Source organism: Bidens hawaiensis, unplaced genomic scaffold (assembly GCF_021521415.1).
Source record: "Bidens hawaiensis isolate Kalapana, Puna unplaced genomic scaffold, B.hawaiensis_p1.1 tig00045575_1, whole genome shotgun sequence".
NCBI lineage: Eukaryota > Viridiplantae > Streptophyta > Magnoliopsida > Asterales > Asteraceae > Bidens > Bidens hawaiensis.
The window spans coordinates 18,175-44,828 of NW_027498125.1; the positions used below are offsets into that span (position 1 = coordinate 18,175).

Genomic DNA, 26,654 nt, shown 5'->3' on the forward strand with positions numbered 1-26,654 from the left:
ATAATAATAATACCATAATGACTTAGGTCAGAACTCTTACCTTACACGGGTATTCGAAGTTAGATACCTAAGTTCGTACGAGCAGCACTTCTATTCTATGTCGCGTAATGGTGTTTAGATTGTCAGAACTTTGGGGCTTAGCACGAACTTCGAGGTTGACACGCAAAACGAGGCGACATATGTTGTTCGTCATGTCGTGCACGTACTTCGTGATAGATTGTCGGGTTATTCTCGTGTAGCACGCACTTCGAGGTTTCGTCAGTGTATGGCACGGATTACGAGGTAGTGAGAGAGTATAATTCTAGAGAGAGAGAATGTGGGTGTGAGGGAATGAGCTCGTGGCTTCCCCTTTTATAGCTGATTTTGGGTCCCGTCGCGGTACGTGACGGGTAGATTTCTGCCACGTGTCACCAGAGTGTGACACGTGTCCCTGAGTCATCAGGGCCCATCGCGGTACGCGATGGCCGTCTCCTTGATGGGTCCTTGTATATTATTTTTCATTTTCAGTCCTTCATCTTTTGTAGCTTGTCACTTCAAGTGCAAAGTGCGCCATCAAAGCGCCACATTGCGCCCGTGCGCGTGCGCGTCGGGTGCTTCGCACCCTCCGCTAGGACCACTGGGTGCATGCTAGCCATATAAGAATATTATTATGGAAAATCTCTTTCTTATAAAGAGCTTCCATTTCTTTACCACTTTCCATGTGGGATGGGTTTTAATTTCCTTATTTTCTTACATCTTTCAATGTGAGATGAAGTTTCTTTATTCCATATTCTTAACATAAGATAACTTTATTTATGGAATATTTTTATTTCTTTTATAGAATGGTTTTATTTTCTTTATTTGAATTTTCTCATTACTTATTAGAGAATAATTTGATCCTTCAACTTTACTAAGTTGTCAAATTTGGACCAAAATTTTGGGGATGTTACAGTTATGTTGTTAACATAGGGTAGCAACGATGTGTTAATGTTTAAAGCAGGGGTTCCACGATGCGTTAGCTGATAACGCATCGCTGCTACCCTATGTTAGAAACATAAACGTATCTCGTCGCCGGCGACATGTTAGCGAACACCTACGATGTGTTAACATAACATAGGGTAGCAGCGATGCGTTATCAGCTAACGCATCGTGGAACCCCTGCTTTAAACATTAACGCATCACTGCTACCCTATGTTAACAACATAACGCATCATCAAATCGTCGGTGTTCGCTAACATGTCGCCGGCGACGAGATACCAAAGGGACAAACTTAGAAACTTGAATTTAAGGGGACAAACTTGGAACCGCATTCTATAAATGGGCTATTTTGAGAATTTTCTCATAATAATATATTTGACCACTTTCATGCCTTTTAATATTAAAATAAATAAGTAATAGCTTGTTGGTTAAAAGAAAAGTTAATGGTATGTAAAATAAAATAAAATCATAACTTCCAAGTAAAGTATTCAACAAAAGCTGGAATGTGAATGTGAATGTGAATGTGAATGTGAATGTGAATGTGAATGTGAATGTGAATGTGAATGGTATACATCCTGTCTCCAACCGCAACATTTGGTCGTTACTCGTTAGTCCATCACCACAAGCTATCCATCCTTTTAGTCAAACTTTGACTTTCCTTCACTAACAATCAAATCTTGCAGAGCAAGGTAAACAGTTAATTATCTATGTTAAGAAAAGCATAATCTAAACCATTATATCTTAATTAATTCCAAATTCATTCTCACATTATTAATTCTTATAAATCCCCTTTTCAGTTTATTATTTGATCACCTTTTCACTTATTAACTAAGGTACACAACTTCTCATCTTTTGTTATTAATATGTTTCTTGTCGCGTGTTAATGTTGTAACGTAAAACCTTAATTTTGTCTACTTTGTTCCAGGATCAACATGGATAATTTGACCGGTAGATACGCGTACCCGCATGAACATTCCCGCCATGCATTTATTGCAGTTGCCATGAGTTCCTTGTTTTTTATATCATGGGACAACATGCATACACTCATCCAGAAGCTAGACAAGAACATTAAGTGGTGGTCAATCTACATATGTTTATTTGGATTCTTTTATTTCTTTTCATCTCCTTTTTTAGAGAGGAAAATTAGACCAAGTTATTCAAATTTCAGTAAATGGTAAGTTTAATATGATTAAATTCAGTACATAATTTCAAATTTTTTTATTTTTTAGGTAATTAATGGAGTTTTTTTTTTTTTTTTTTTTGGTGTGTTATGTGTAGGAATATATTATGGTTATTAGTGGCAGCTTTAATGCATCTTCCAAGTTATCAGTCAATGGGAGTTGACTTGAGGATGAATTTATCATTATTTTGACAATATTCATTTCTTCCATTTTTGTTCTCACTGTGTTCCATTTGGTGTTCCTTGGCCTTTGGTATATTCGGCTTGTTTCTCACGCGGCTGGAAGGAGACCCGAGATCTTGACGGTTCTTCAAAATTGTACCGTAAGTTTAACTAACTCGTGTTTTAGGATATTTTATGGAGTTGCCTTTTAGCATAAGTTTGAAAAGTGAAGTCGTTGTCTGACTGTCTCAGACAACGACTTCACTTTTGAAACTTGAAAAAAAGAGAAAGATTATGTGATTGGTTTTTGTTTTCATGGGCTTGCTATCTTTGTAGGTGTTAAGTGTAGCATGTTGCGTGTTCTATAGCCACTGTGGAAATCATTCTCCGAATGAAAGCCCGTTTGGACAAAATGATACAGGCTTGTTTACGCTTTGGCAAACAGGAGGACGAAGTGAATTGCTGGCTAAAGTTCTCAAAATGTATGAATTGAAAGGTGAAGAATGCGGTTGGTTTGCTCCAGTGTCGACCCGTGATTATCCGATTCATTCTAAGTGGCTTATATATGCAGAGGTGCAAGTTCTTTTATGCTCTACTTGATTTCCATGATCTGGTTATGAATTATGATTCAGCTTTATTTGGTTTCTGTTTTTGTTGTAGTCTGCAGATGAAATTTCGCCAATATTTTCGTTATGGGCAACGTTTATCGGTCTATATATTGCGAATTTTGTTGTAGAAAGATCAACAGGGTGAGCAGTTAGCACTTAGCAGGTTTATATGCTGTGTTGTTAAATAGTCATATATTCTAATTATTGGTTTTTATTGTCATCATTAGATGGGCTCTTACCCACCCTCTATCCGCCGACGAAATCAAGAAGTTGAAGGACGGGCAAACAAAGCCTTCTTTCTTGGAAATGGTTCCTTGGTACTCAGGGTATATTCACTCTCTTTACACGCAGTCAGGTGCAGCCCAATGGGCTTAGATCGAAAACATTAAATTGTTTGAATAAACAAGTATACCCGTGGTTACTTGTTCTGTTTTGTAACATTAAAAATTTGACAAAAGACCCTGAATTCTTGGTTCGTTTTAGACCGTTAAGAAAGTTGAGGCACCCTGCACATATATGTGTATGCGATGTTTATAATTCTAAGTGAATGCATAAATATTATGTTGCAGGACATCAGCTGATCTATTCAAGACTGTTTTTGACCTCCTTGTGTCTGTAACCGTTTTCATGGGGCGATTTGATATGCGCATGATGCAGGTTTTAAATCTTTCTATCCTTTTTAATTTTTTGTTTTTTAAAGTATAACTTTTTTTTTTTCCATTTTTAACATGATATGAACTAACAGGTTTGTATCACAATTTAAACGCGCTCTTAGGGTCAAACTCTGCTGACATGTTTAGTCAACGGGCTGTATTTTTTTAGTGAAATTTGAAAATTTTATATAATATGTAAAACGTAAAAATTTTAAAAAATTATGGTTGTGCTTGTGTCAACCCGCGAATATTCGTGTTGCGTTTGTGTTCATGTGTCTAACACGATTTACGGGGTCGCATGAATTTCGACCAGCCAACGCATGAACACAATACGTTCAACGCCTCTATTATTAAGTATGGTTCATTTTGTTGGCTGCAATGAGTGGTAGCAATGAAGGGACCAAACCAGAGGATTTTCTGTATGACCATTTTAGCGAAAAGGATGACTTTGGGTTTGACTTTATGGCTGACACTGGCGACGGTGGCAACTCTTCTTACTCTGTTGCTCGGCTTCTTGCTCAACCTTCACTTCATGTTTGGCATAAAGGCTTGTCGAACAAGTTGCCTCATGGGGACCTTCTTCTTATTGGAGGCGATCTCGCGTAAGCTTCACCTTTTTAAAATTTTGTTAAATCACTTTTTCATTAATGTAAGCAATGGTTTATCGTATTCAGGTACCCTAATCCATCAGCATACACTTACGAAAACCGTTTCTTTTTTGAGGAGGCTCTTAGGCCACCTTCATGGTATAAAAAAGAACATGTAGCTGTTAACAAGCCTGAATTACCCGATGGTGTTTCAGATCTAAAACAATACGACGGGCCACAATGTTTTTTAATTCCTGGAAACCATGGTGTGTACTTAGTCTAAAATAAATTTTTATTTATGTTCAAATTAATGTCTTTTTTTTTTTTTTTTTTTTTTTGCAGATTGGTTTGATGGACTTCAAACTTTTATGAGGTACATATGTCACAAGAGTTGGTTAGGTGGATGGTTAATGCCTCAAAAGAAAAGCTACTTTGCTTTGCAACTACCGAAAGGATGGTGGCTGTTTGGTCTTGATTTAGCTCTGCATAGCGATATCGATAGTTATCAGTTCAAGTTTTTCTCAGAGATCATAGCGAAAAGGTTAAAGAAAATGATTATGTGATCGTTATGACACACGCACCGAACTGGATTCTTGATTACTACTGGAATGATGAAACTGGAAAAAATGTGTCACACCTTATATGTGATCATTTAAAAGGAAGATGTAAACTTAGGATAGCTGGAGATTTACATCATTATATGCGACATTCGTATGTTCAGTCAGAAAAACCTGCAATGGTGCAACATTTACTTGTTAACGGATGTGGTGGGGCGTTTTTGCATCCGACGCATGTTTTTGGTAACTTCATTGAAGCGTATGATTCAACTTATGAGACCATAGCCGTTTATCCATCCGTTCAAGATTCAAGAAAGGTATGCAGTAAGTAGTAACATCAAATTATGTACAGTTCGTGTCACATAGGTGGCAAAACGGGTCGGGTCAGATTGGGTGACGCGTAAGTTCAAATATATTTGATTAGAGTGTCAAATATGTTTACTCAAACTATACCAGGCCATTAATGATCTATATAATGAATATGGTGATTTAGAAGGTTTTATGACTTTCAACTCGTTTTTTATATTAATATTTTAAATTTACCTATTGGCCCGTTACATATATCGTTTTAAATCGTGGTGTGCAGATTGCTCTGGGTAATATATTGAAGTTTCGAAAGAAAAATTGGCAGTTTGATTTCATTGGCGGGTTCATATACTTCATCTTAACATTTTCAATGTTTCCAATGGTATGTACCTTTTGTATTTTCTTATTTTTTTTTTGGATAAAATATGATAATAATTAAATTTTTTTTTCTCACAGTGCAAGCTAGATCATATTCTACAAGACGATACATTTTCTGGTCAGATAAAGAACTCGCTTAGCGCGGTTTGGGATGCTTTTATATACTTGGTTGATCAATCATATGTATCTTTTGTTGGTGCTTTGATACTGTTGGTGGCTGCAATATTATTTGTACCTTCAAAAGTTTCCAAGAAAAAGAAAGTAATAATTGGAGTTGTACATGTTTCAGCCCACCTAGTTTTAGCTTTAGTTCTCATGTTGTTAATGGAACTTGTTGAAACTTGCATCAGGCATAATCTTTTGGCAACATCAGGTAAGTTTTTCTTTTATTTTTAATTTTTAATATAATCAAATGTTTTACAAACATTCAAGAAAAGTAAGTGCTTGATTCCCTTTTAATAGACGTCTCAGGTTTAATACCTTGAAGGCCGCAACGTTAAATGGGTCGTGCTTGCGGGTTAATGGGTCAAACCCGAAATTTATGTCAGATACATGAACCTAAATATGACATGAGTTTTCGTGGGCTGACACATTTTCTTTTTTGCATATTCATACTCTAAAATTACAAATTTAAAACCTAAAATAACAACGTATATAAAACAATTGCGTTTAAACTATAAAATGAGTTTATCTTATAAATTTTGATATAAAATACTCAATTAGTTTAAGTTATGTATATAACACATTTTTAATTTTTTTAAAAATGTAAACGGGCCAACCCGCAAACCTGTATGATCAACCCAAATACGACTTGTTTAATTAAACGTGTTAGTGTGTTCTACCTAAAACTGACACGAACTCATTTATAGAAATGCACAATTGTGAGTTTTTCCTAATGGGTTCTCATTGTTGCAAAAAAATAAAATAAATTAATAAGGGGGTAGCGGCGCAGCTTGTTGCTCGCTTACCCATTATTCAGATGTAGCTCGGTTTGTGTTATATATAAAATATTATTAGTTTAAAAAAATAATAATAATTCGTTTGTGACATTTTGTTTCAGGTTATCACTTGTTATACGAGTGGTATAGATCAGTGGAAAGCGAACAGTTTCCGGACCCCAATGGGCTTAAGGCGCGCATAGAACAATGGACATTCGGTCTTTATCCAGCGTGTATTAAGTATCTTATGTCAGCTTTTGACGTTCCAGAGGTTTGAACTATTGTGAACTTTCGGTACTTTATTTATTCAAAATTGTGTTACATTTTGTTAAATACTTTGATGTAATATCAGGTGATGGCAGTAACAAGGACTAATATATGCAAAAATGGAATGGTTTCACTTTCTAGAGGGCTTGCAGTTGTATATTACGCCTCAGTTTTTCTATACTTTTGGGTGTTGTCAACTCCTGCGGTGTCACTAGTATTTGGAAGCTACTTGTATATTTGTATAAACTGGCTTCACTTGCATTTCGATGAAGCTTTCTCGTCGCTAAGAATCGCTAATTACAAATCGTTCACACGATTTCACATCAAGGAGAATGGAAGTCTTGAAGTTTTCACTCTTGCAGTTGATAAAGTGAGGATTTTTTTAATACCATTTTTTTTTTCTTTTTTCGGTTTTTTGAATATTTTTTTGGGAATTCGATAAGTAGATTCCGAAGGAGTGGGAGCTGGATTCTAACTGGAAGAAGGAGTCGGAACTACAGGAGCACCAGTTGAGTCACCATAGACAGTATCCAAGTAAATGGAGTGCTAGTTCTTCTTATCAGGACCCGATTAATACAGTTCGAATTGTCGATCATTTTGTTATTCAAAGGAATGAAGCAGTAGAAAATGCAGATATAGAAGAGATTCATCACTAGGTTTGTATATGGCTATATATGCCTATCAATATAGTTCAAAAAAGTTTGTAGCACTTGTTCATTGTACATACCAGAGCAAATATTTGTGTATATCATTCATATATACGAAACTGTTTACATTCTTCTCAGCCTTTGAATATAATCTATACGTGTGTGGGACCGTGTTCGATGGATGTAACAGTTATGGGATTCTAACATTCACAGACAACAAAAGTAGTCATATAGTTTGGTAATGTATAATCTCTCTTATTATGAAGTGACAAGATTAATCCAGACCGCTGCCTAAGATGTTCGATCCGGCCTTGACTAACTAGGGTATACCAGGCATGATAATGAACTGTGTGGTGTACTATAAAGTATAAACCATGTTGTAGAATTGACACATGAATTGATCACACAAGAACAAATAAAAAACCACATGCATATGATTAACATTTGTTCAAGTGATTAAACACAGTTATCATTTTGATATAGATATTAGATATGCATAACATACTAAATAACTAAAGGCTGAGATAACAAACTTAACCCATAAAGAGGTTATAAGAATCTTGTTTTATTAAAGAAAAAGAAAAAATGGAAAATGTTTGGTGTGCAAGATATGTGGGATATACACATGATATCATCTTGCACTTTAGCTTTTCAATTTATTCCCATTCCACTAAAGATATTAAAAACTTTATACATTTTATGAATTTATTATATAATTATTGTCTAATAAATTATAACAAAACATGAAGAAAAACTGTGATTTTTAATACGATCATCTCGCTCTTTCAACTGCCTATACTCGTAAATGTTTTATAAAAAGTACAATAACATGTTTAAAAGATTTTAATTCCCGCCCCCCCCCACCCACAAAAAAAAAAACATATAAAACAAAATAAAGTGCCTTATTATTTATTTATTTGTTTATGTTTTTACTATTAGTAGTGATCAACGTTTGGTATCTAGTCTCCTTTACCATCACTTAAGGGTGAAGATAAAACTTAAACTACTACAAAGCACTAGGCATAGTAGAAGCACATAAATCACATTTCAGACACTACATGTTGCTATCAATTTGGCATCGTATTGTTTTCAAAGAATATATCATATGATCATGAATTATGGGATAATCTTTTTAACTTTTAATAAAAATCTCTTTACTTTGTCTTCAACCCAAAGTATGAAGAAACAAACCCTTCAAATTTGTATACTAAATGCAGTATAAATACATGTTATTATGTAAAATTGTAAATCATACCTCAATTCAACCCCATGTTTTAATTTCTCTCTTTCTTTCTTTCAGTCATGATCATGAGCTTGTTTCATAATCAAGAACCATCGAATCCCTCCAAGAGATGTAAGTTCCTTAAGGATGCTCTTGCAACATGTCATACTTTTTGTAGAAAGATTTCTTCTCAAAGCTTACGGCAACAAGACGATGATGATGACAATGTTAGCGATTACGATGATGAACAAGAAGTAACCAACCCTCCATGTTTGAACTTTTGAATGATGTTTTCTATTTCATTTCCTCTTTCCTTAGTTTATATATACATATATGTCTCATTTAAATCACTGAATTTAGGTTTTATTTATCTTAAATGGGTCAAAGTCACAAAATTTTATGCATATAACCTTTAAATTGATTTATTCAAAGATATAGATTATTATTAGTATTATACTATATGTAGCAATCATAATTTGCATAGTAACAATGTATATATATATATATTGTTTTTAAAATGAACAAAAATTGTTTGCAAAAGACATATTCAAGACACTTGTTTCACACTTATAGCGGGTGTTCAAGGTCTGGTTTAGCTGGTTTTGATGAAATTTCTGATCAAATCAGTAAAAATTTCCAAAACGGCAAACCAGAAGGGTTGGGTTGGTTGGAGTGGCCAAAACGTTTCGATTTGAATTGGTTATAAAAAAAGAAATCGTAGTTGCTAGTATAAGTTTTAAAATGACAGATGATTCATAAGTAATATTAGAGGTCAACAATTATATATGTTTATAGCATGCTTCTTTTCTTCAGATTTTTGTTTCAGCAGTGCTAAGTAAATACAAGGAGTCAAAGTCGAAACGGAAGATTGGATTTACGATCGATAGCTTCATATGGGAGTTCGAGTTCTTCGGATTCTCTCCAACCGACTCATCTAGAAAGGAAATACAACATCCGTACGCAACTGATGTTGAAGATCACAAGGATACAATATTCTACTCCCCTTGCACTCATCTATCTCGGAGTTCAAGTGCAACAACTGCAGAAGCATTCATGTCCGTAAAAACAAATCTTTCTCGGTGTTCAACCGATATCAGTAGTTTCGAGTTTCCAATGTTTAGGAGAAGACGGCGGTCTATGTTCCTCGAGCTTTGTCATTGTGAGGGGTGGCCTTTTGGTTTGTGTAGGAAGGCTCTTCTTGTTCCACCTCTTCCCAAATCACCATCCGAATCTTGGAAGTGGCGTAAATCCACTAGACTTGTTAAGATTTATTGATTCGTGTAATGTTTCGGGTTTGTTTTTGAATTGCGAATAAAAGCAACGACGGTCGAATGTGATTGAATGGTAGCATAGATCATAAAGTTGCATGTATGTAGCTTCAACTTTAAGAGATTTTTGTACTTGATACAAAACCGAACTAAAACCAAATCATTGAATAGTTAACAATTTGCTGGTAAGACCGATGAACATCTATAGTACTGAAGAACAAAGTTGATTATGATGAACACATTTGGTTTTAAAGACCGAAGTTAGTACTAAATAAAAAAAGTTAGTTATGATCACCAACTATGGTTTTGAGAGACCGAAGTTAATTTTGTGATCAGTTATGCTTCTGAATACCAAATCTATTATCAAGGGTTAAAAAAACATACTTAACTCTAAAGATCAAATTCAATAAGTTTTAAGCTAACAAGATATTTTAACCCACCCATCGATTTTGCCCATTGGACCCCACAACAGGGGCACCCCCCACCCATAAACTTAACAATACACTAGTTAGAATAATCTTGGTTGACTGCGTAATTTACACCTCCTAAGTCCTAACTCAAGTCGATGTATATTTCAACTTCTCATTTGGTATTAAGTAAAATTTCATTTGCCTAAAATGACTTTAATGGCACTAAAGTCACCAACATAATCAAGTAGAAATATGTGACTATTATGTGAGTGTAATTACCCTTGGCAATAAATATGAAAGTTTGAAGTGTTATTGGTTATAGTTTTGGTATGTATTATTAGGGGTAAAAAAGCTTGACTAAACGCAAGCACGGCTCGTTTTGACTCACGAGCACTCGAGCTCAGCTTGTGACTTCATGAGTCATTTTTTTCAAGCTTGAGCTCGGCTTATATACTTATAATTTTAAACTTATTTGTTACTTAATATATATTATTCGATATTTTCATCATAATTTTATATCTAATATATATTATTTTATATTTTATAAATATACTTCATGATTTAAATAACATGTATATAAATAATATACTCGTTTAGACTCGTGAGTTAGCTTGAGGTCGACAAATAAAGCCCGATCTTGTTTATTAAAATAAACTTATTTTAAGGCTCTAGTTCGGGCACAAGTTCATTTAAACTCAGTTCAGTTGAGTTCAGTTCAAGCTTTTAACGAGCCGAATCTCGTGTTTATACCCCTCTTCTCTTTCTTTTTACATTAAACACCCCCTTGTTCAGTTTTGGGGAGATCTTGTTTCTTGTTACCAAAGAAAAGAAAGACATTCAAACCACCTGTTGATCTATCTACCGGAAGCTAATGTCAGGGATGGAACGGCTACAGCGGATGTTCGGCGGAGCCGGTGGCGCGTTAGGCCACCCGCCGGTGGACTCACCGACACTCGACACATCCGAACAAGTCTACATCTCTTCTCTAGCACTTCTCAAGATGCTTAAACACGGTAATTAATTAATTAATTAGCCAATTGTTTGTTTATTTACCTAATTAGAATTAGTTAGTGTTTGATAATAGATTGATTGATTATTATTGTGTAGGGAGAGCGGGTGTGCCTATGGAAGTTATGGGATTGATGCTTGGGGAGTTTGTCGATGAGTATACCGTCCGTGTGGTCGATGTTTTCGCTATGCCGCAGAGTGGTACTGGTGTTAGTGTTGAGGCTGTTGATCATGTTTTCCAGACTAATATGCTTGATATGCTTAAGCAAACTGGGAGGTAGGTTTATGAACCCTTGTGCATTTGATTGTTTGTGCAAGTAGGCTTTTAACCGTATAATCTCGATAGATTGAACTATTGGTTTTGTTTTATAATTGAAAATTGGAACATTTTTTGGGATAATGCAAGATATATGAATGGGGATCCTTACATAGACTGCTCTTGATTACATAGTTATTAAAAGCCCTCGCCTTTTGCGCCTAGGCCCATTTTTAAGGAGAGGCTCAATAAATGCGCTTCTAGCTCCTAGGCGAGCGCTTCAACATTGTCTATGCCAAGAACATGAGAAGATAAAATCCGAGCAAAAGAAAGGTGAGAAGTGCTATTAAAACTTAGATCTAGGAGAGGTCAAAGGCATTATATTGATACATTTTGTTATTCAAGTTCTGGAATTACATTTGAATCTTGACTATTTTTGAACTTTTGGTACTAATTAGATGATATTAAATCTTACATAATAGCTTTTATTTATCTGATTTGAAGAATAGTATTATTTTTCATGTACATAATCTATTTTAATTTTTTATTCAAGTGCGCTTTTTTTCTTTAGGCCCTCTCTTTTTTTGCACCTTGTGCCTAGGCCCTAGGCGAGGCCTATGCGCCTAGCGCATTTGATAACTATGCTTGGTTATGTATTATACTAACAGGAAACTTGTGTAAATGCTATGAACTATAAAGATGCTTCTGTTTTCTGCATATTGGGTGTTGTCTTGTTTCTTTGACATTTTAGTTTATTGCTAAGAGTTACTTTTAGTCTTTTACGAAGATTTGTAATTTTGCAACTTTTTGAGGAATATCGATCTTTGTCGGTGTCCCTATGGCTTTGGATATGGATGTTTACATTTATGAATTTTGAGTTGTTTTACGATCCAACAGGATGGATTTGCAACAGATGTGTGCTTATATTAGTTAGCTTTAGAGTGATCGTTTTGTTATATTGACACATTTCATATACCATTATCCTGAAACTTTCTTGAGTGCATATGAGTTGGTATAGTTTGTTTTGACAAAGGTGGAAGAGTTATTTACATGTTAACATGATCATTTTTTTGTAGCACCTGCCTTGCGTGCTTATAACTTTTATAATCATCAACGTGTAGGCATGTATGCACTAACCACGTGTCTGCACTTTATGAATGTTTCAGTACAGAAAGTTTTAAACTGTGGTTAAACCTTCCCGTTGTAAACATTTTGTCAGCCTGCACAGGCAGTTAGCACTCTACTAGAAAGCATTAGTTGCACATTGCAGTTTTGTACTTTTGTTTCTACTAGTTTATGCTGTATTTCAGTGTTAATTATATCCACTGGTTGACTGTTACCTTTGTTTGTCGCCACAGACCAGAGATGGTGGTTGGTTGGTACCATTCACATCCAGGATTTGGTTGTTGGTTATCTGGAGTCGACATCAACACACAACAGGTACGTCATAAGCTTCCTGTCATTTATTAAACTCTTGTTGGAAGTTAAAAATGTGACTTTATTGTTGAACCATATTGCAGAGTTTTGAAGCTCTGAATCAAAGAGCTGTTGCAGTGGTGGTTGATCCTATTCAGAGTGTTAAAGGGAAGGTTGTGATCGATGCGTTCCGCCTTATTAACCCGCAAACCATGATGCTGGGTCAAGAGCCACGCCAAACTACATCAAATCTTGGCCATCTTAATAAACCATCAATTCAAGTGAGTCATTGACATATCTCAAATCATCAAATCATTGGGATTACTATTATTAGGATGTTTGTTTAGTGATCTTTTCTCCAATCTTGTTTATTTTAGGCGTTGATTCATGGGCTGAACAGGCACTACTATTCAATTGCTATTAATTACAGGAAGAATGAACTTGAAGAAAAGATGCTATTGAACCTCCACAAGAAGAAGTGGACTGACGGATTAAAACTTGAACGATTTGATACACATTCAAAAACCAATGAGCAGACTGTCCAGGTCAGCATTCTTTTCACATAATATAAGTGGCCATGGTACATGTGTTTCTGAAAGAGTAGTTGTTTATGTTTGCAGGAGATGCTGAGTCTAGCAATCAAGTATAACAAAGCGGTTCAGGAAGAAGATAAACTGTCTCCAGAGAAGCTAGCGATCGCCAATGTCGGAAGGCAGGATGCCAAGAAACATCTAGAAGAGCATGTTTCCAATCTCATGTCATCCAATATCATTCAGACACTAGGTACAATGCTCGACACAGTTTCTTTCTAGAGTTCTGAGCGTTTCTGTTTTGGTACATTGGTTGGCCATACTTTGTATGCGATTTAATATCCTTTTTATAAGACTCGTGTCATGATCTTGTTTAACATTAATATGCCTTCTTTCGACGTGGCAAATTTTTTAGTATCTGTAAAACGTTTTTGTAACATGTCAAATTTTACATTCCAACGATGAACTGTAATCTCACTGTTGCTCTATATCAGTGGGACGGCATTCTTCAATCTCATTTATTACTTGATTAACGAGTTATAAATTAGAAATATTCTCCGTATCAATATTTTGACTTGATTTTAGTGTTAGAAGGATTATTCATATCAATTTGAAAGTGGTAGGTTAGAATGTTAGATTAGATTATCAATGTTTGTATAAGCTGCTTCAAGTACAAACTCAACGAAGACGGTCTACACCAACAAACACATGATCAACATTTACAACATTACAAACTGATAATGCATGTTTTGACCTTTACATTAGACTTTTCACTTAATATAATACACTGATCATCAATCGCTAAATTTACACAATACAAAACTGTAACAGACAGTATGCAACCTCTACCATCATCAATCTATACTCAATTTGACAACTAGAAGATGTTTACACACCAAAACACTTGACATAAATTGTTCAAAGAACAGTTATAGTTCACATGCCCACATTATCCTCCAATCTAATCTGACTTCATTTCGTTTGGTTCACATAATTCTTTGGAATTATGATGGAATTGGAATTAGTTTATTGAAATTTAATGTTTGGTTGGCACATAATGGAATTGTAATTTAAATACATTCTCTCTTTCGTTGGAATGTAAGAATTCTTTATTACCCAAGTTGAATTTCAACTCTTCAATGGGATGTTAGCCAATTACTAAAAATATACTATATTACCATCTTCATCCTTTAATTAATCTAATTCCATTTATAATTTTACCAACCAAATACAATTCTATTTTTGATTTGAATTAAATCCAATTCCATCAAATTTTAATTATACGGGTTTCAAATCTAAGACCTTATGTTTCAAATCAAAAGTGCTTACCAACTCCACTAAAGTGGTAATTATGTTTGATTTCTTAACTTGGCATGTATAAATGTGATTTTTCTTCAAGTATAAAACCAAAATTATATTTAGTTGTTAACATTTTCATAATTCACAATATCATTATTTCTTCCCATATCTCTTTAACACAATCATTTAAGATTGTTAATTGTTTCCCTATATATTTTAAAATATAATATATTTTTACTTATTTTTCTTTTATAACAAAACCTTATTCTTTGTAATTTAATTTTAAATCTGTAACATTTTGTTATAAATATAATTTTTATACACACAATATTTAATATAACAATTTCGGAACAAATGTTTTATTTTAAATAAATTAAACACCAAGATTTGGTTTTCAACTTAAAATTATATTGCATAATATATCAAAAAATTAATAAATAAAAGTCATAAATAAAATTATTATATGCAATAATTGAATTTACACATTACATATAATATTCTTTTTGTTTTTATTATTTTGTCTACCCATGTAGAACACGGGCTTTAACCTAGTTATAAATATTCTTCATAACTACTTGAAAGTAGAATATCATCAATATTTGAAAACATTTTGGGGCAAGTAAATGTTTTAAATTGTACGAGTATCAATCTGCTCTGATAGAACTATCACTTGGCTGTCTTTTGAGGCTTTATGTGGAGTCAAAGGCCAGACATTCTATCTCACTTATGACACATTGACAAGGATCATTAGTTTTGTATCGCTGTAGATACTTTAGGAGAGCGACCATCGTCTCTCCTAATACTTTACAAATGACCGAGGTCGTCTCAAATGAAAGTCAGAACTAGCTAATAAACCCAAACGTTCAAAGGAAAAGCAAGCGAATATGATGATAAAACATTTTGATACCCCATATTAATCTTTATCTGAACATGTTGTCTTCAACTATGCCTTAGTTTCTGAATATGCCTTCTAAGTATACGATACAAACAAAAGCAACAAAAGTTTAGGAATATATAAGTTGTTTTCATGACTTTAACGAGGCACCACATAAAAAAAAGTAAGCTTCGATATACAACTATACAAGGTTCTCGCTTCATTGTTCATGCCCATTGGGTGAACTAGTTTTTTTTTATTTATACCTTTCACTTTCTAGCTTTTCTTTCTTTACATTTTAATAGCAAAATTATTTCTCTTTAATTGTTTTAAATAAAGCACTATTAAATCTAAGAATTATATAAAAAAACAATTTGATTTATAATATCCGAAATAATACATTCTTTATCTAAATAGTTAACGATTAAGTTAAAAAATGATTAAAAGGATCAAATATTTATTTATTGTATAAATTTCATCTCTTTATAAAATATTTGTACCTCAACATGTAAAATATAGTCATTAATCTTAGATCTCTTTCAAATATGAGTTGGTTTATTACAGAACTTTCATATAATAAAACGCAAAAGTAGTAAATAATAATTATACTAATCACATTACATATAAACTATTCATGTTAAAAGTTAGTGAAAAATGTTATAATTGCATGTACTTTCATATTCTCATCTTCACTAACAAATTTTACGAATAATCCAAATAGGTTTTTAAAATTTTTTTTTTCCTTACATGATATTTTTATGTAGGTCCATCCATAATCTAAATCTTATAATTAGAGATTGGGAATTAGTGTAAAAGAACCAACATATGTCTCTCCGGAAAGCGTGTTAATGAGTAGGCTGCCTAATTTAATTCTATGAAAAGTTAAGCTGCAACCTTCCAAAATCCAAAGCTTTAAAATTTTATGGGCCGGGCCGACTCGAGTCGGCTTCATCTACAATTTAAGATAATCACTTGTTCGACCCCACACAATCCCTACTTAATTACCACATGCACCGGCATGTGTCTTGGTCTAACAATTATTTTATATAGCTTAATATAAATTCTTATAAATCTATCTTGATTTGACTAGTATCTTTCGTATTCTAACATAATAACTATATGTAATTGTTCCGTGTCACAATGGTAAATGATGTATTCGCTAATCTAGAGGTGAGAGGTTTGAATCCTGTAGTTTGCAAGCATTTGAAAGTATGCGTGTTAACAGTTAAACAAAATGTGGGTAGGATTTTCGACCGTCACAAATACCTAATATATAAAAGATAATATAAATTGTTAAAATGGATTACTTTAAGCAAAAAAGTACTCTTAAGAAGTAAGTTCATGTATGAGTCATACCTTACATACTATTAAAAACTTAACATGCCAAAACAATTTCATAAAATACTATGATATGAGGTCATTTTGTAAGAATATTAACTCTTAGTCAATAAAGGTAGAACCACGAGTATTTAGGTCGTATTTAAATATAATGATGAGTTTACTTTATATGAGTTCTATCTTGCTTTATGTCACTATAACTAAAGAAACAACATCTCATGAATAAATAAAGAATTCAAGATAGGTATTGAATATTTCAAGATCAAACTTCTAGGTAATCCAAGGTACATAGACATGTCTAGGTGAATATATATCACATCATTCACATGAGTAAACATATTGTATGTTAAGATTTAAGAGTACGTATTTGTAAAAATTTATGTAGTTGAAGAAATCAAAGTGTGAAAGTACTCAGTTAAGTTACAACTACTACATAGTCGTGTGACAAAATCATGCAGAAAGCCTCACAACATTATGTACGCAAAGCGTATTTTGCGTATCGACTTTTAATTCTCGTGTTATGATGACACAAGTAATAATGTATATTTTTTCTTATTTAAGAACATTTAATTTCAATAACAAATCAAACTAGTTCTTTAAATCATTCAGCATAAGTTCTACAAATGAAAGAAATACTTGAATGAATATAAAGCTAATACATGAAACAAGTTATTGTGTTTGGTTACTTTTGTTAGTTTTAAATACATGAATATGGACAATAATGTAGATGCACGACTTAAGCTTATACATCTCATGACTTCACACATATGCTTTTGTATCTTTTTTAATTTTGCACAGAAAAATGATGATTCCTTGATCTTGAAAATGTGTTAAGAAACCTTCTTTTTTGGCATTTGAAACCTTGTATAAGTTACATGAACCTATGATGAAAAAAATTTACGACGATGAATTAATAATAATAATAATAATAATAATAATAATAGGGACATTGGTTTATAACACTTCAAACTTTCTCTCATTGGTAGATAACACTCCCAACTTTCGATTTGTCACCCACCACTCCCAACTTTCACCATATTTTCCTGTATCACTCCCCGTCTAAATGAACACTAACCTCGTTAATATTTTGGACTAAAAATGTCATTCAAATTAGTTGAGGGGGTAAAACAGAAATTTTATTTTTAACACACAACCTCCATTTCCGGTGACCTCGTTTTTCTGGCGACCTCTTTTTTTCTGGCGAATTTGAGTTTTCCGGCTATCTAGTCTTTCAGAAAATGGAGATGGTTCAGAGGTGTAAAAAGGTGATGGAGATCATGAAGATTGTGTACCGGTGGAGATATGATGAAGATGGTGCTCGCCGGAAACCTGCAACTCCGGCACGCAGGCGATCCCAGAAGGTGACATTTTTAGTCCAAAACATTAATGAGGTTAGTGTTCATTTAAACGGGGAGTGGTACCGGAAAATATGGTGAAAGTTGGGAGTGGTGGGTGACAAATCGAAAGTTGGGAGTGTTATCTACCGATGAGAGAAAGTTGGGAGCGTTATCTACCGATGAGAGAAAGTTAGGAGTATTATAAACCAATTTTCATAATAATAATAATAAATAAATAATAATAATATCCAAGAAAGAAAAGGAATAAAAAAGAAAGGCATGATGTATTGACAAGTGAGGGGAGTTACAGCTCATAGACACTGAAGTCGGCTTTTAGAAGCAGAAAAGCGGTGCGCGTTTTGTACGCTCGCACATGATATCAAATGAAATCAAATCATATTAATATTATTATTATTATTATTATTATTATTATACAAATAACCGAAATATTCTCTCGGCGGATCATCATTTCTCTTCTCTACCAAGTCAATTTTGCTTGATTGAACGAATTGGATACTAGCGTTCGTTTTGCCCTTGTTATTAACGAATCTATCTACTCTGTAAGTACGCTTTGCTTTCTCTTTCATCACTTCAATTCACTATGTATGTTTCTGTTATGTTTTGGATTTGATCGGAGAATTTGTTAGCTTACTTAAGAGTTTACACTTGGATCATCCGCATTGCTCTCTAATTTTGACTATTTTATGCCTATTTCTAGTTCAGATCTCTACAAAGGATCATTTTATGCTTAATTTTCATTTTCATGTTTTTTTTTTTAATTTTTAATTTAGTAGTTTGATAGTTTTCATGATGTTGTTTTTGATGCTTAATTTTCATGTTTTTTTTATTATTATTTTTTAATTTTTTTATTATATTTTTAAATAATTGTGTGATTATTTTCATGATGTTGTTGTTTTTGATGCTTGATTTTCATGTTCGTTTAAGGTTCTTTTTTTAAAAAAAATTTTGTTTTTACAACAGTGAGATAATTTTCATGATGTTTTTGATGCTTGATTTTTATGTGTGTTTTAGGTTTTTTTTTTAATTTATTTTTATTTTTATAGTAGTGCGATAATTTTCATGATGTTTTTGATGTTTTTTTTAAATACTAGTGTGATAATTTGATGATGATGATGTTGTTATTTGTGGTGATTTAGGAATATATTGAATATGGAGTGATGGAGTATGTGGAGGTGGATCTTGAGAAGTTTGAGTTTTATTATTAGGGCAGAATTGAAGGAGGTGAATCCGGATTTGTGAACGAAATGGCTGCCGTTAAGGGTGAGCATCATACGATCCCATTATCTGTGTTGTTGAAGCGTGAATTGGCGAGTGAGAAGGCTGAGAGACCGGAGATTACTAGTGGTCAAGCTAGCCAGTCGAAGAAAGGGGAGGATTTCGCGTTGATTAAAACTGAATGCCAACGCGTGTTAGGGGATGGTGTGACTACCTATTCTGTTTTCGGGGTATGCTATCTCAACTGTTTCTGGCTTTCAATGTTTGAATATCCGTAACTACATGCTACTTTTAAATCTTTAATAAACAGTTTAGGGGAATTAGTTTATGATCTCTTATCCAAGTTAAAATACAGTCGTCTGCCAAGACAAAAACGATGGATAAGAGGCTTAGGGAAAAGAAATGGAAAAATAAGGTTCTGAAAAGATGTATTGCGATGATCGATCTTCAGTTATGTTTTCTTACCACGCTTTGCTTTGCAGATATTTGATGGGCATAATGGGTCTGCAGCAGCTATATATGCAAAGGAGAATCTTCTAAACAATGTCTTGGGAGCTATTCCTAAAGATCTTAACCGAGATGAATGGGTCACTGTGTTGCCCAGGGCTTTGGTGGCAGGATTTGTGAAAACAGATAAAGATTTCCAAGAACAAGGTATTAACTTTCTTTCTATCGATTTCTTGACAAATCAGCATAAGCAGGATACCACCTGATGCCACTATGTAATTGCATATAGAGATTTCAAATCTTACAAAAGTAGGGTCCGAATCGGTTTTAATTAAGATAATTTGTTTTTGATGTCCTGTGATTTTGTCTTGAATGCATTTACAATAAAACCCTTTAAGGATGTAGAGTTCTAGTAACTTATAAGCTTAGAGAAGATGGTTATCTGCATGATTATAGTGAGGTTGCCTTATTTGGGACATTGGTCTTAATGTTCTATGTAGGGAATGATCTTTACGCTGTCTTTGAGACTGATATAGTATCATTTGTCTTGTATGGAAGTTTAGTAATCTTCGCGGGTAGTTACTAGTTATGATATGTTCGTCTGGGATATTAATTGCACTTATAACTTTTTTTGGCATGTAGTTTTGCAATAATATAATCGAATTCCACTGAACCTTCTGTATTGGTGACTTGGTGTTTTAATCCCTATCTTGAAAATTTAGGCCTTCGACTTTCTTGTAATAAGATATGTACATGCAAAAACCTGACACTTATCAAGTACACTCACATGTCCATGTGCCCAAAATCAAATCTTTGATACCTCTATTTTCTCATTTATATTTGAGTGGTTGATTCCTTTGTCTTGGATCATAAATGTGCATTATAATACATAATCTATAGCTTTTGATATTTGAGATTGTGTAAACGTAAGTGGGACATATTGGGTATGCAAAAAGGCGAAAGTTTCCATATTGAAAAGTTCGTAAACACGGAAGCTAATAATTACGTTGTTAAATTTGTTGTATTGATAAAGCACTAAAACATATTAGACTATTAGTTGACAAAGAAGTAATAACAAAAGGCTTGCCAAAATATATTAAAGAAATTCTCATTTAAAAGTGCCATTCCACACTTTGCGAGTCATGAGACTCATGACCACCGCAGCACCACTTGAGGTTCTTATTATCAGCTGTGTGCCTACTTCTGGCACACCATGCAACAGTTATGAACTCGGTGTACTTATGATTGTAGCATGGCTCTCTTTTATCATCTGCTTCACTACTTTTTTAATCTTACTGTGCTAAAACCTGTAAATGTTCTTGTGTTTCTTACGTGTAAACACACCCGTCACCTGTGCTAAATCCAGTTATAAAAACCGAGTACTTATGGATTTTTGCGTTTCAGTTCAATCGTCAGGAACGACCGTCACCTTTGTGATTATTGAAGGATCTGTTGTAACTGTAGCTTCTGTTGGTGATTCCCGCTGCATACTCGAGTCTGCAGATGGTGGCTTATATTACCTATCAGCAGATCACAGGCTTGATTGCAGTGAAGAAGAGTACGCTAGCATATCTCTTTATGATGCTTTTCTTTTGTGTTAAATTGCTAAACTGTAATTTCTTGTTTTGTTATATGGTAGGAGGGAGCGTGTCACTGCAAGTGGCGGTGAGGTTGGTCGGCTTAATGCTGGTGGTGGCAACCAGGTAGGTGTGTGTATGTATATATATGTAATATTTATGTATGTATAGAAGTGTTGCTTATTATTTGGACATAATTTTTTTTGGGTAGATTGGTCCTTTGAGATGTTGGCCTGGTGGCTTGTGCCTCTCGAGATCGATTGGAGATGTGGATGTTGGAGAGTTCATTGTTCCTGTTCCATATGTTAAGCAAGTGAAGGTTAGTACATGATATTGCACTACTATGATGTATGTATATTTGGGAGCGACTAATATTTTGAGACTTTTTAACTTGTAAACCTACCAGCTGTCCTCTGCTGGTGGAAGGATGATAATTGCAAGCGATGGTGTATGGGATGCCATGTCAGCAGAAGCAGCTCTAGTTTGTTGTCGTGGACTCCCACCCGATACAGCAGCTGCACAAATTGTTAAAGTATGAATATACAATTATACATGTGTTTCTTTACTGTCTGACCGTCTCTAAACATTTATTTCTTATTCTTGTTAATAGGAAGCAGTGCAATCTAAAGGATTAAGGGATGATACAACCTGCATTGTTGTTGATATTCTTCCTCCAGAAAAGACAAACCTTAACGTTCCACATGCAAAGAAGATCGGTAAAGGGGTATTAAAGTCCATGTTTAGGAGAAAGAGTTCAGGCTCACCCCCTCAAGTTGATGCAGTGTATCTACAACCCGATGTGGTGGAAGAGCTAGTAGAAGAAGGATCAGCTTTGCTTTCAGAAAGGTTTGTACGCAAATTTGTTAACATCTCAAATCGACCCATTAACAGGTCTACGTGTCAAGTTTTGTTTTGTTAACAACAGATATGTATGATTCGGTTGCAGGCTACTTACCAAATACCCGTTGTCCAACTTATTCAAATTGTTCACTTGTGCGGTGTGTCAAAAGGAAATGAAACCTGGTGAGGGTATTTCGATACTCGCAGGGTTGGGTAATTCGGCTAAACCAAGGCCTTGGGACGGGCCTTTTCTTTGCTTAAGTTGCCATGAGAAAAGAGAGGCAATGGAAGGCAAAAGACCTTAAGGTACCTCATCGATTATTTACATGCTAAACCGAGTATGGATATGAAGACCGAAAAGGGTGATTTTAAGTCCAAGTTATTATGTAAATTGCTCAACCTTTGATCAATAATTCTTTTGTATTCTTTCTTCTGCTCAAGTTGGGCCATTCTGTAGTTAAAGTCTTTCCCTAGTTCCATATACATTTTGCTTAAAAATGTGTTGGGCTTGGTGAAGTTACATAAAGAGTAAAGACCCATCAAATAGAATTGGAGGTTACTTGTTTGTACTCCATGCTCATAGTCATCTCTATTGCACAGTTATATAAAAAAAGTTTGTTTTGGAGTTTTAAATATGATTGTCTGATTTTCTTTATCATAAATAGGCCTGGTGGAACGAGGTCAAGGCCATATTTACATAGATTAAGCCTTGAGAAAGCTGGAATGATTTATATGGTTTTATCATTAGGGTTGTAAATGAGCTGAGCCGAGCCTGAGCTCAATTAGGCTCGACTTTGGTCCATTTTGACTTATGAGAGCTTGAGCTTAGATCGTTTCAAGCTCTTTTTCTAAAGTTCGGCTCAGACCTAACTCATTTATTATCTATTAATTAGTTTATATATGTTTTATTATTTTTATACATTTTGAGTGTAACGAGCTCAGGCTCGTGTTATTGTGTACCTTATAACAAGTCAGCTCGATTCGAGCTCAGTTGTGCAGTGTGAAATTAATTCTCAAAAGTCTAAAACATGTAAAACTTAAAAATATACAAGGCTCGTTAAGGATCGACAAGCCTAAACGAGTTTCCCATAAAGGTTCGAGCTCGGTCTAGATAACTAATTGGGTTTTATTTGAGGCACGGGCTCGGCTTGAGCTTGAAAAAGCTTAACATGTTTCGAGCTTGTTATCGATCTCAGCTTGAGTAGCCCGTGAGTAGCTCAGCTTGTTTACACCCCTATTTAGCATGACTAGGGCTGTCTAAATTGCTCGCCGTTCGTTCGTCGTTCGCTCGAAAATTGCTCGAAAAATGCTCGTTCGATTTCGGCTCGGTTTGGAAGTGAGCCGTTCGGCTCGGTTCGGTTTAAAAGCAATCCAAGCACGAGCAAAGCCTCGCTCGGTTTGGTTCGGTTTGTTTTGCTCGAATTATTTTTTATGTATTAGTTTTATATATAAAAGTATACTATTTTTTAAAGTTTTTAAAATTTCTCTCTTTTGTGTTGAATTCAAAGTTCAAATTTAAATCATAGTCACTCGTTTTATATATGTTTTGTTGTAAACTATGAGTTTTATACATTTTAAAGGTGAAAGTTTAGACAATTTAGAGTTGAAAGTCTTGAATTAATGATATTTTGAGGTTTTAGAAATTTAAAATTGGAAACTTTGTAGGAAATCAAGCAAAACCAAACCGAAACAAGCCGCTCGGTTTTAAAACCAAACCAAGTTCAAGCATAAAGATATCGCTCGTTTCTTTAAATTCAATCCGCTCGGTTCGGCTCGCTTTCAAACCAAACCAAGTATGAGCATGCCTGCGTTCGGTTCAGTTCGGTTCATGAACAGCCCTAAGCATGACCCGAAGTAGAGATGAACTAATTGCACAATTTGCTTGTGTTGTCTCTTACCACTTTTGCATAGACTAATTTCTTTAGACGTATTTATAACCTCAAAAGTATTTCTTTGATGATTTCATATCTTTCTTTTTGTCTCAGTTATTTCTATAATTCTATAAAACTTGATTAAAAACACGTGGTTATATAAATACTAAAGCCACATAATCATACTAGTTACCTTTGTTATCCATAGCTTGCTTTGAGCATGTTGATTTAGATAATTTGCTTTCGTTTAAAAATTCATTGATGTCGATAAGAATTTTTTTAAAAAATGGATTTACTTAATTAACTCCAATCTCTCTGTATAATCAAAGATAATTACTTGGTTTCTACAAATCACACAAGACTGAAAAACAAGGTTAACATAAGTATAACTTTTTCAATCATTTTTCTTCTATCTCTTGATTAATCCACATATGGTTTATGCTCATGTTTCGTATACTTTAATTTGCTTTATAGTAGCCATTTAAACTTTAAAATGAATTTTAAAGGCGGAGTTCAACAAGAAATATGATTAAAATCGAAAGGAATGGCAATTTTAAAACTTTTGATACTAATTACATAATATTAAATGTTATATAACCGTTTTTGTTTATTTTATTTGAAGAATAATATTATTTTTCTTAAAGACAATATATTTTAACTTATTTTTATTAAAGAGCAATTTTTTTTCTTAGGCCGTCGCTTTTTTTGCGCCTTGTGTCTAGGCCCCAGAAGGCCTATGCGCCTTGAGTGCGCTTAGCACATTTGATAACTATGGGGTATGTATACACGAAAAATATATACACAAGAATTATTAAAATCGGTTGTTATAGACTTATAGCAAACTCACTAATTAATATGTTGTATTATGCAGCTCTTTTGCCATATATTGTATTAATGTTAATGTGACATGTATTGATATTTTTGTACAACATTATTTTGTCGTATGTCCTTGCCTTCCATGTTTATAATATACCGCAATATCATTTGATTTTGTAAGATTTTTATTGTCATTTTTGTAATTTTTTTTCTTGTTTAAAGGATTGACTTCTATATTCTATTATTATTTTTTGTTGTTTTTCTTGACATTGAAGATGGTAATTTTAACTGTTCATCCATGTTATTCATAAAAGCCCTAAAAGGTGTTTGGTCTGATTTAGTTGGTTGATAGATATCACTTAATTCATGCTCCAATTTTACATCAATAACACTAAACTACGTTTTTACCCAAGTTTTAGCGTGGAACCTCCCATCTAGAAGAAAAATGCATTTATCAAGTGGACTAGCCTTACATTGACGTCTTGACGGTATACTATTACTAAAATCTACTCTTGATTACGATCTTATATATTTTTGGTCATTCAATAGCAAAATACTAGTAGACCCTATAAAATGTTTTGAGGACTAGCTTAGAAATTATATTACTAAATGTAACGATCTATAGATCTACGGAAAAATTAAGGGGTTTTTTACATGCACCATATGGTGTTTCCAAAACACTCACCCAATCCATTAAGGATTAGGCAATCCATGGCATATTGGTGGAGTCTTTTGAAAAAATGTGTTATTTTGTCTTTTTGTTGTCTTTTTTATACATTTTATTGTGTTTTTGTCTTTTTGTTGTCTTTTCTTTTCTTTTGTTTGTTTTTGTATAATTTTAAAAAAAAAATACTTTTTAAAATTTTTTTCATTTTAAACCAAGTTTCGGGTAAAACCGAGTAAAAGTCGAACTTTTCATTTTAACTAGCTAGTCACTGTTCAAATCACCAAAAATATTTCCTAACATTTTTAACTTATATTTCATTTTATATTATTTAAATTTCTAAGTTTTCTAAGTTTGTGGTGTGTTGGAACCAAACTTGGTTTAATACCAAGATCGAGAGGATTTACATTCGCTTAAACCCGAGTTTGGGACTTTAGTGAATAAAATTTTTTCTCAAACTTGCTTAAGCTATTGATTTTATTGAAGTGATTTATATATTTAAACAGAATTGTTTGACGAGTTTGAATAATACGAGGATATAAAATGAATTAAACAAAATTAAATACTCAAAAATACAAGTTTTTATTAATAAGAAAGTTCCGAATTACATTCCCGAGTCGGGTAAATATAAATGAATACAAATACGAAAAATCCGAGATGTTACAACGACGATAGAACGATGATGACGATGATGCTGGGGATAAGCCCACCACACACAGACGAGACGACGACGCGGGTGGTGCTGCGGTTTAGATTTGTTTTTGTGTTTTGTTTTTTTTCGAACTCATTGTTATGTATTTAATATTATTATATAACTTTTGTTTTGTTTACGTTGTTTCATTTCAATTTTAAAATTGTTGTTTCATTTTTATTTTTGATTTTGTTTTGTTTTTGTGTTAGTGGGGATGTAACCAATTTTTATTTTCAATATTTTTTTGTTTTCAATTCATCGGTTTTGAAATTACAACGAAATTACAATTTTAAAATTGAAACGGAACAACATAA

At 33.7% G+C, this 26,654-nt stretch overlaps 2 protein-coding genes and 1 pseudogene across 3 annotated transcripts; all 3 read left to right on the plus strand.

The window, feature by feature from the left end:
* Positions 1-1,889: 1,889 nt before the first annotated feature.
* LOC143595852 (uncharacterized) lies at positions 1,890-7,249 on the plus strand (annotated as a pseudogene). The gene is made up of 14 exons (XR_013146602.1): positions 1,890-2,131; positions 2,236-2,460; positions 2,636-2,878; positions 2,960-3,048; positions 3,135-3,233; positions 3,477-3,563; positions 3,932-4,162; positions 4,235-4,413; positions 4,490-5,021; positions 5,291-5,392; positions 5,467-5,761; positions 6,449-6,597; positions 6,679-6,963; positions 7,040-7,249. The product of XR_013146602.1 is annotated as an uncharacterized LOC143595852 (transcript).
* A 3,555-nt stretch (positions 7,250-10,804) lies between these two features.
* LOC143595850 (26S proteasome non-ATPase regulatory subunit 14 homolog) lies at positions 10,805-13,822 on the plus strand. The gene is made up of 6 exons (XM_077074767.1): positions 10,805-11,153; positions 11,248-11,425; positions 12,763-12,844; positions 12,925-13,101; positions 13,198-13,365; positions 13,441-13,822. Exons 1-6 carry the CDS (start codon positions 11,012-11,014, stop codon positions 13,630-13,632), a joined length of 939 nt encoding a protein of 312 aa, XP_076930882.1. The 5' UTR covers positions 10,805-11,011; the 3' UTR covers positions 13,633-13,822.
* A 4,819-nt stretch (positions 13,823-18,641) lies between these two features.
* Positions 18,642-22,665, plus strand: LOC143595854 (putative protein phosphatase 2C 12). Its single transcript, XM_077074769.1, has 9 exons — positions 18,642-18,758; positions 19,356-19,664; positions 19,917-20,088; positions 21,286-21,439; positions 21,521-21,584; positions 21,670-21,777; positions 21,865-21,990; positions 22,069-22,304; positions 22,405-22,665. The coding sequence occupies exons 2-9, from the start codon at positions 19,464-19,466 to the stop codon at positions 22,601-22,603; spliced, it is 1,260 nt and encodes a 419-aa protein (XP_076930884.1). The 5' UTR covers positions 18,642-18,758; positions 19,356-19,463; the 3' UTR covers positions 22,604-22,665.
* Positions 22,666-26,654: the final 3,989 nt, after the last annotated feature.

Excerpts from the sequence above, each read along its gene's own strand:
- LOC143595850 (XM_077074767.1), top strand. The coding sequence starts at position 11,012 with ATGTCAGGGATGGAACGGCTACAGCGGATGTTCGGCGGAGCCGGTGGC. Across the intron at positions 11,154-11,247 it reads TCTCAAGATGCTTAAACACG|GGAGAGCGGGTGTGCCTATG; the intron begins GTAATTAATTAA and ends ATTATTGTGTAG. Across the intron at positions 12,845-12,924 it reads TCGACATCAACACACAACAG|AGTTTTGAAGCTCTGAATCA; the intron begins GTACGTCATAAG and ends ACCATATTGCAG.
- LOC143595854 (XM_077074769.1), top strand. The coding sequence starts at position 19,464 with ATGGCTGCCGTTAAGGGTGAGCATCATACGATCCCATTATCTGTGTTG. Across the intron at positions 20,089-21,285 it reads TAAAGATTTCCAAGAACAAG|TTCAATCGTCAGGAACGACC; the intron begins GTATTAACTTTC and ends TTTGCGTTTCAG. Across the intron at positions 21,991-22,068 it reads CAGCTGCACAAATTGTTAAA|GAAGCAGTGCAATCTAAAGG; the intron begins GTATGAATATAC and ends TCTTGTTAATAG.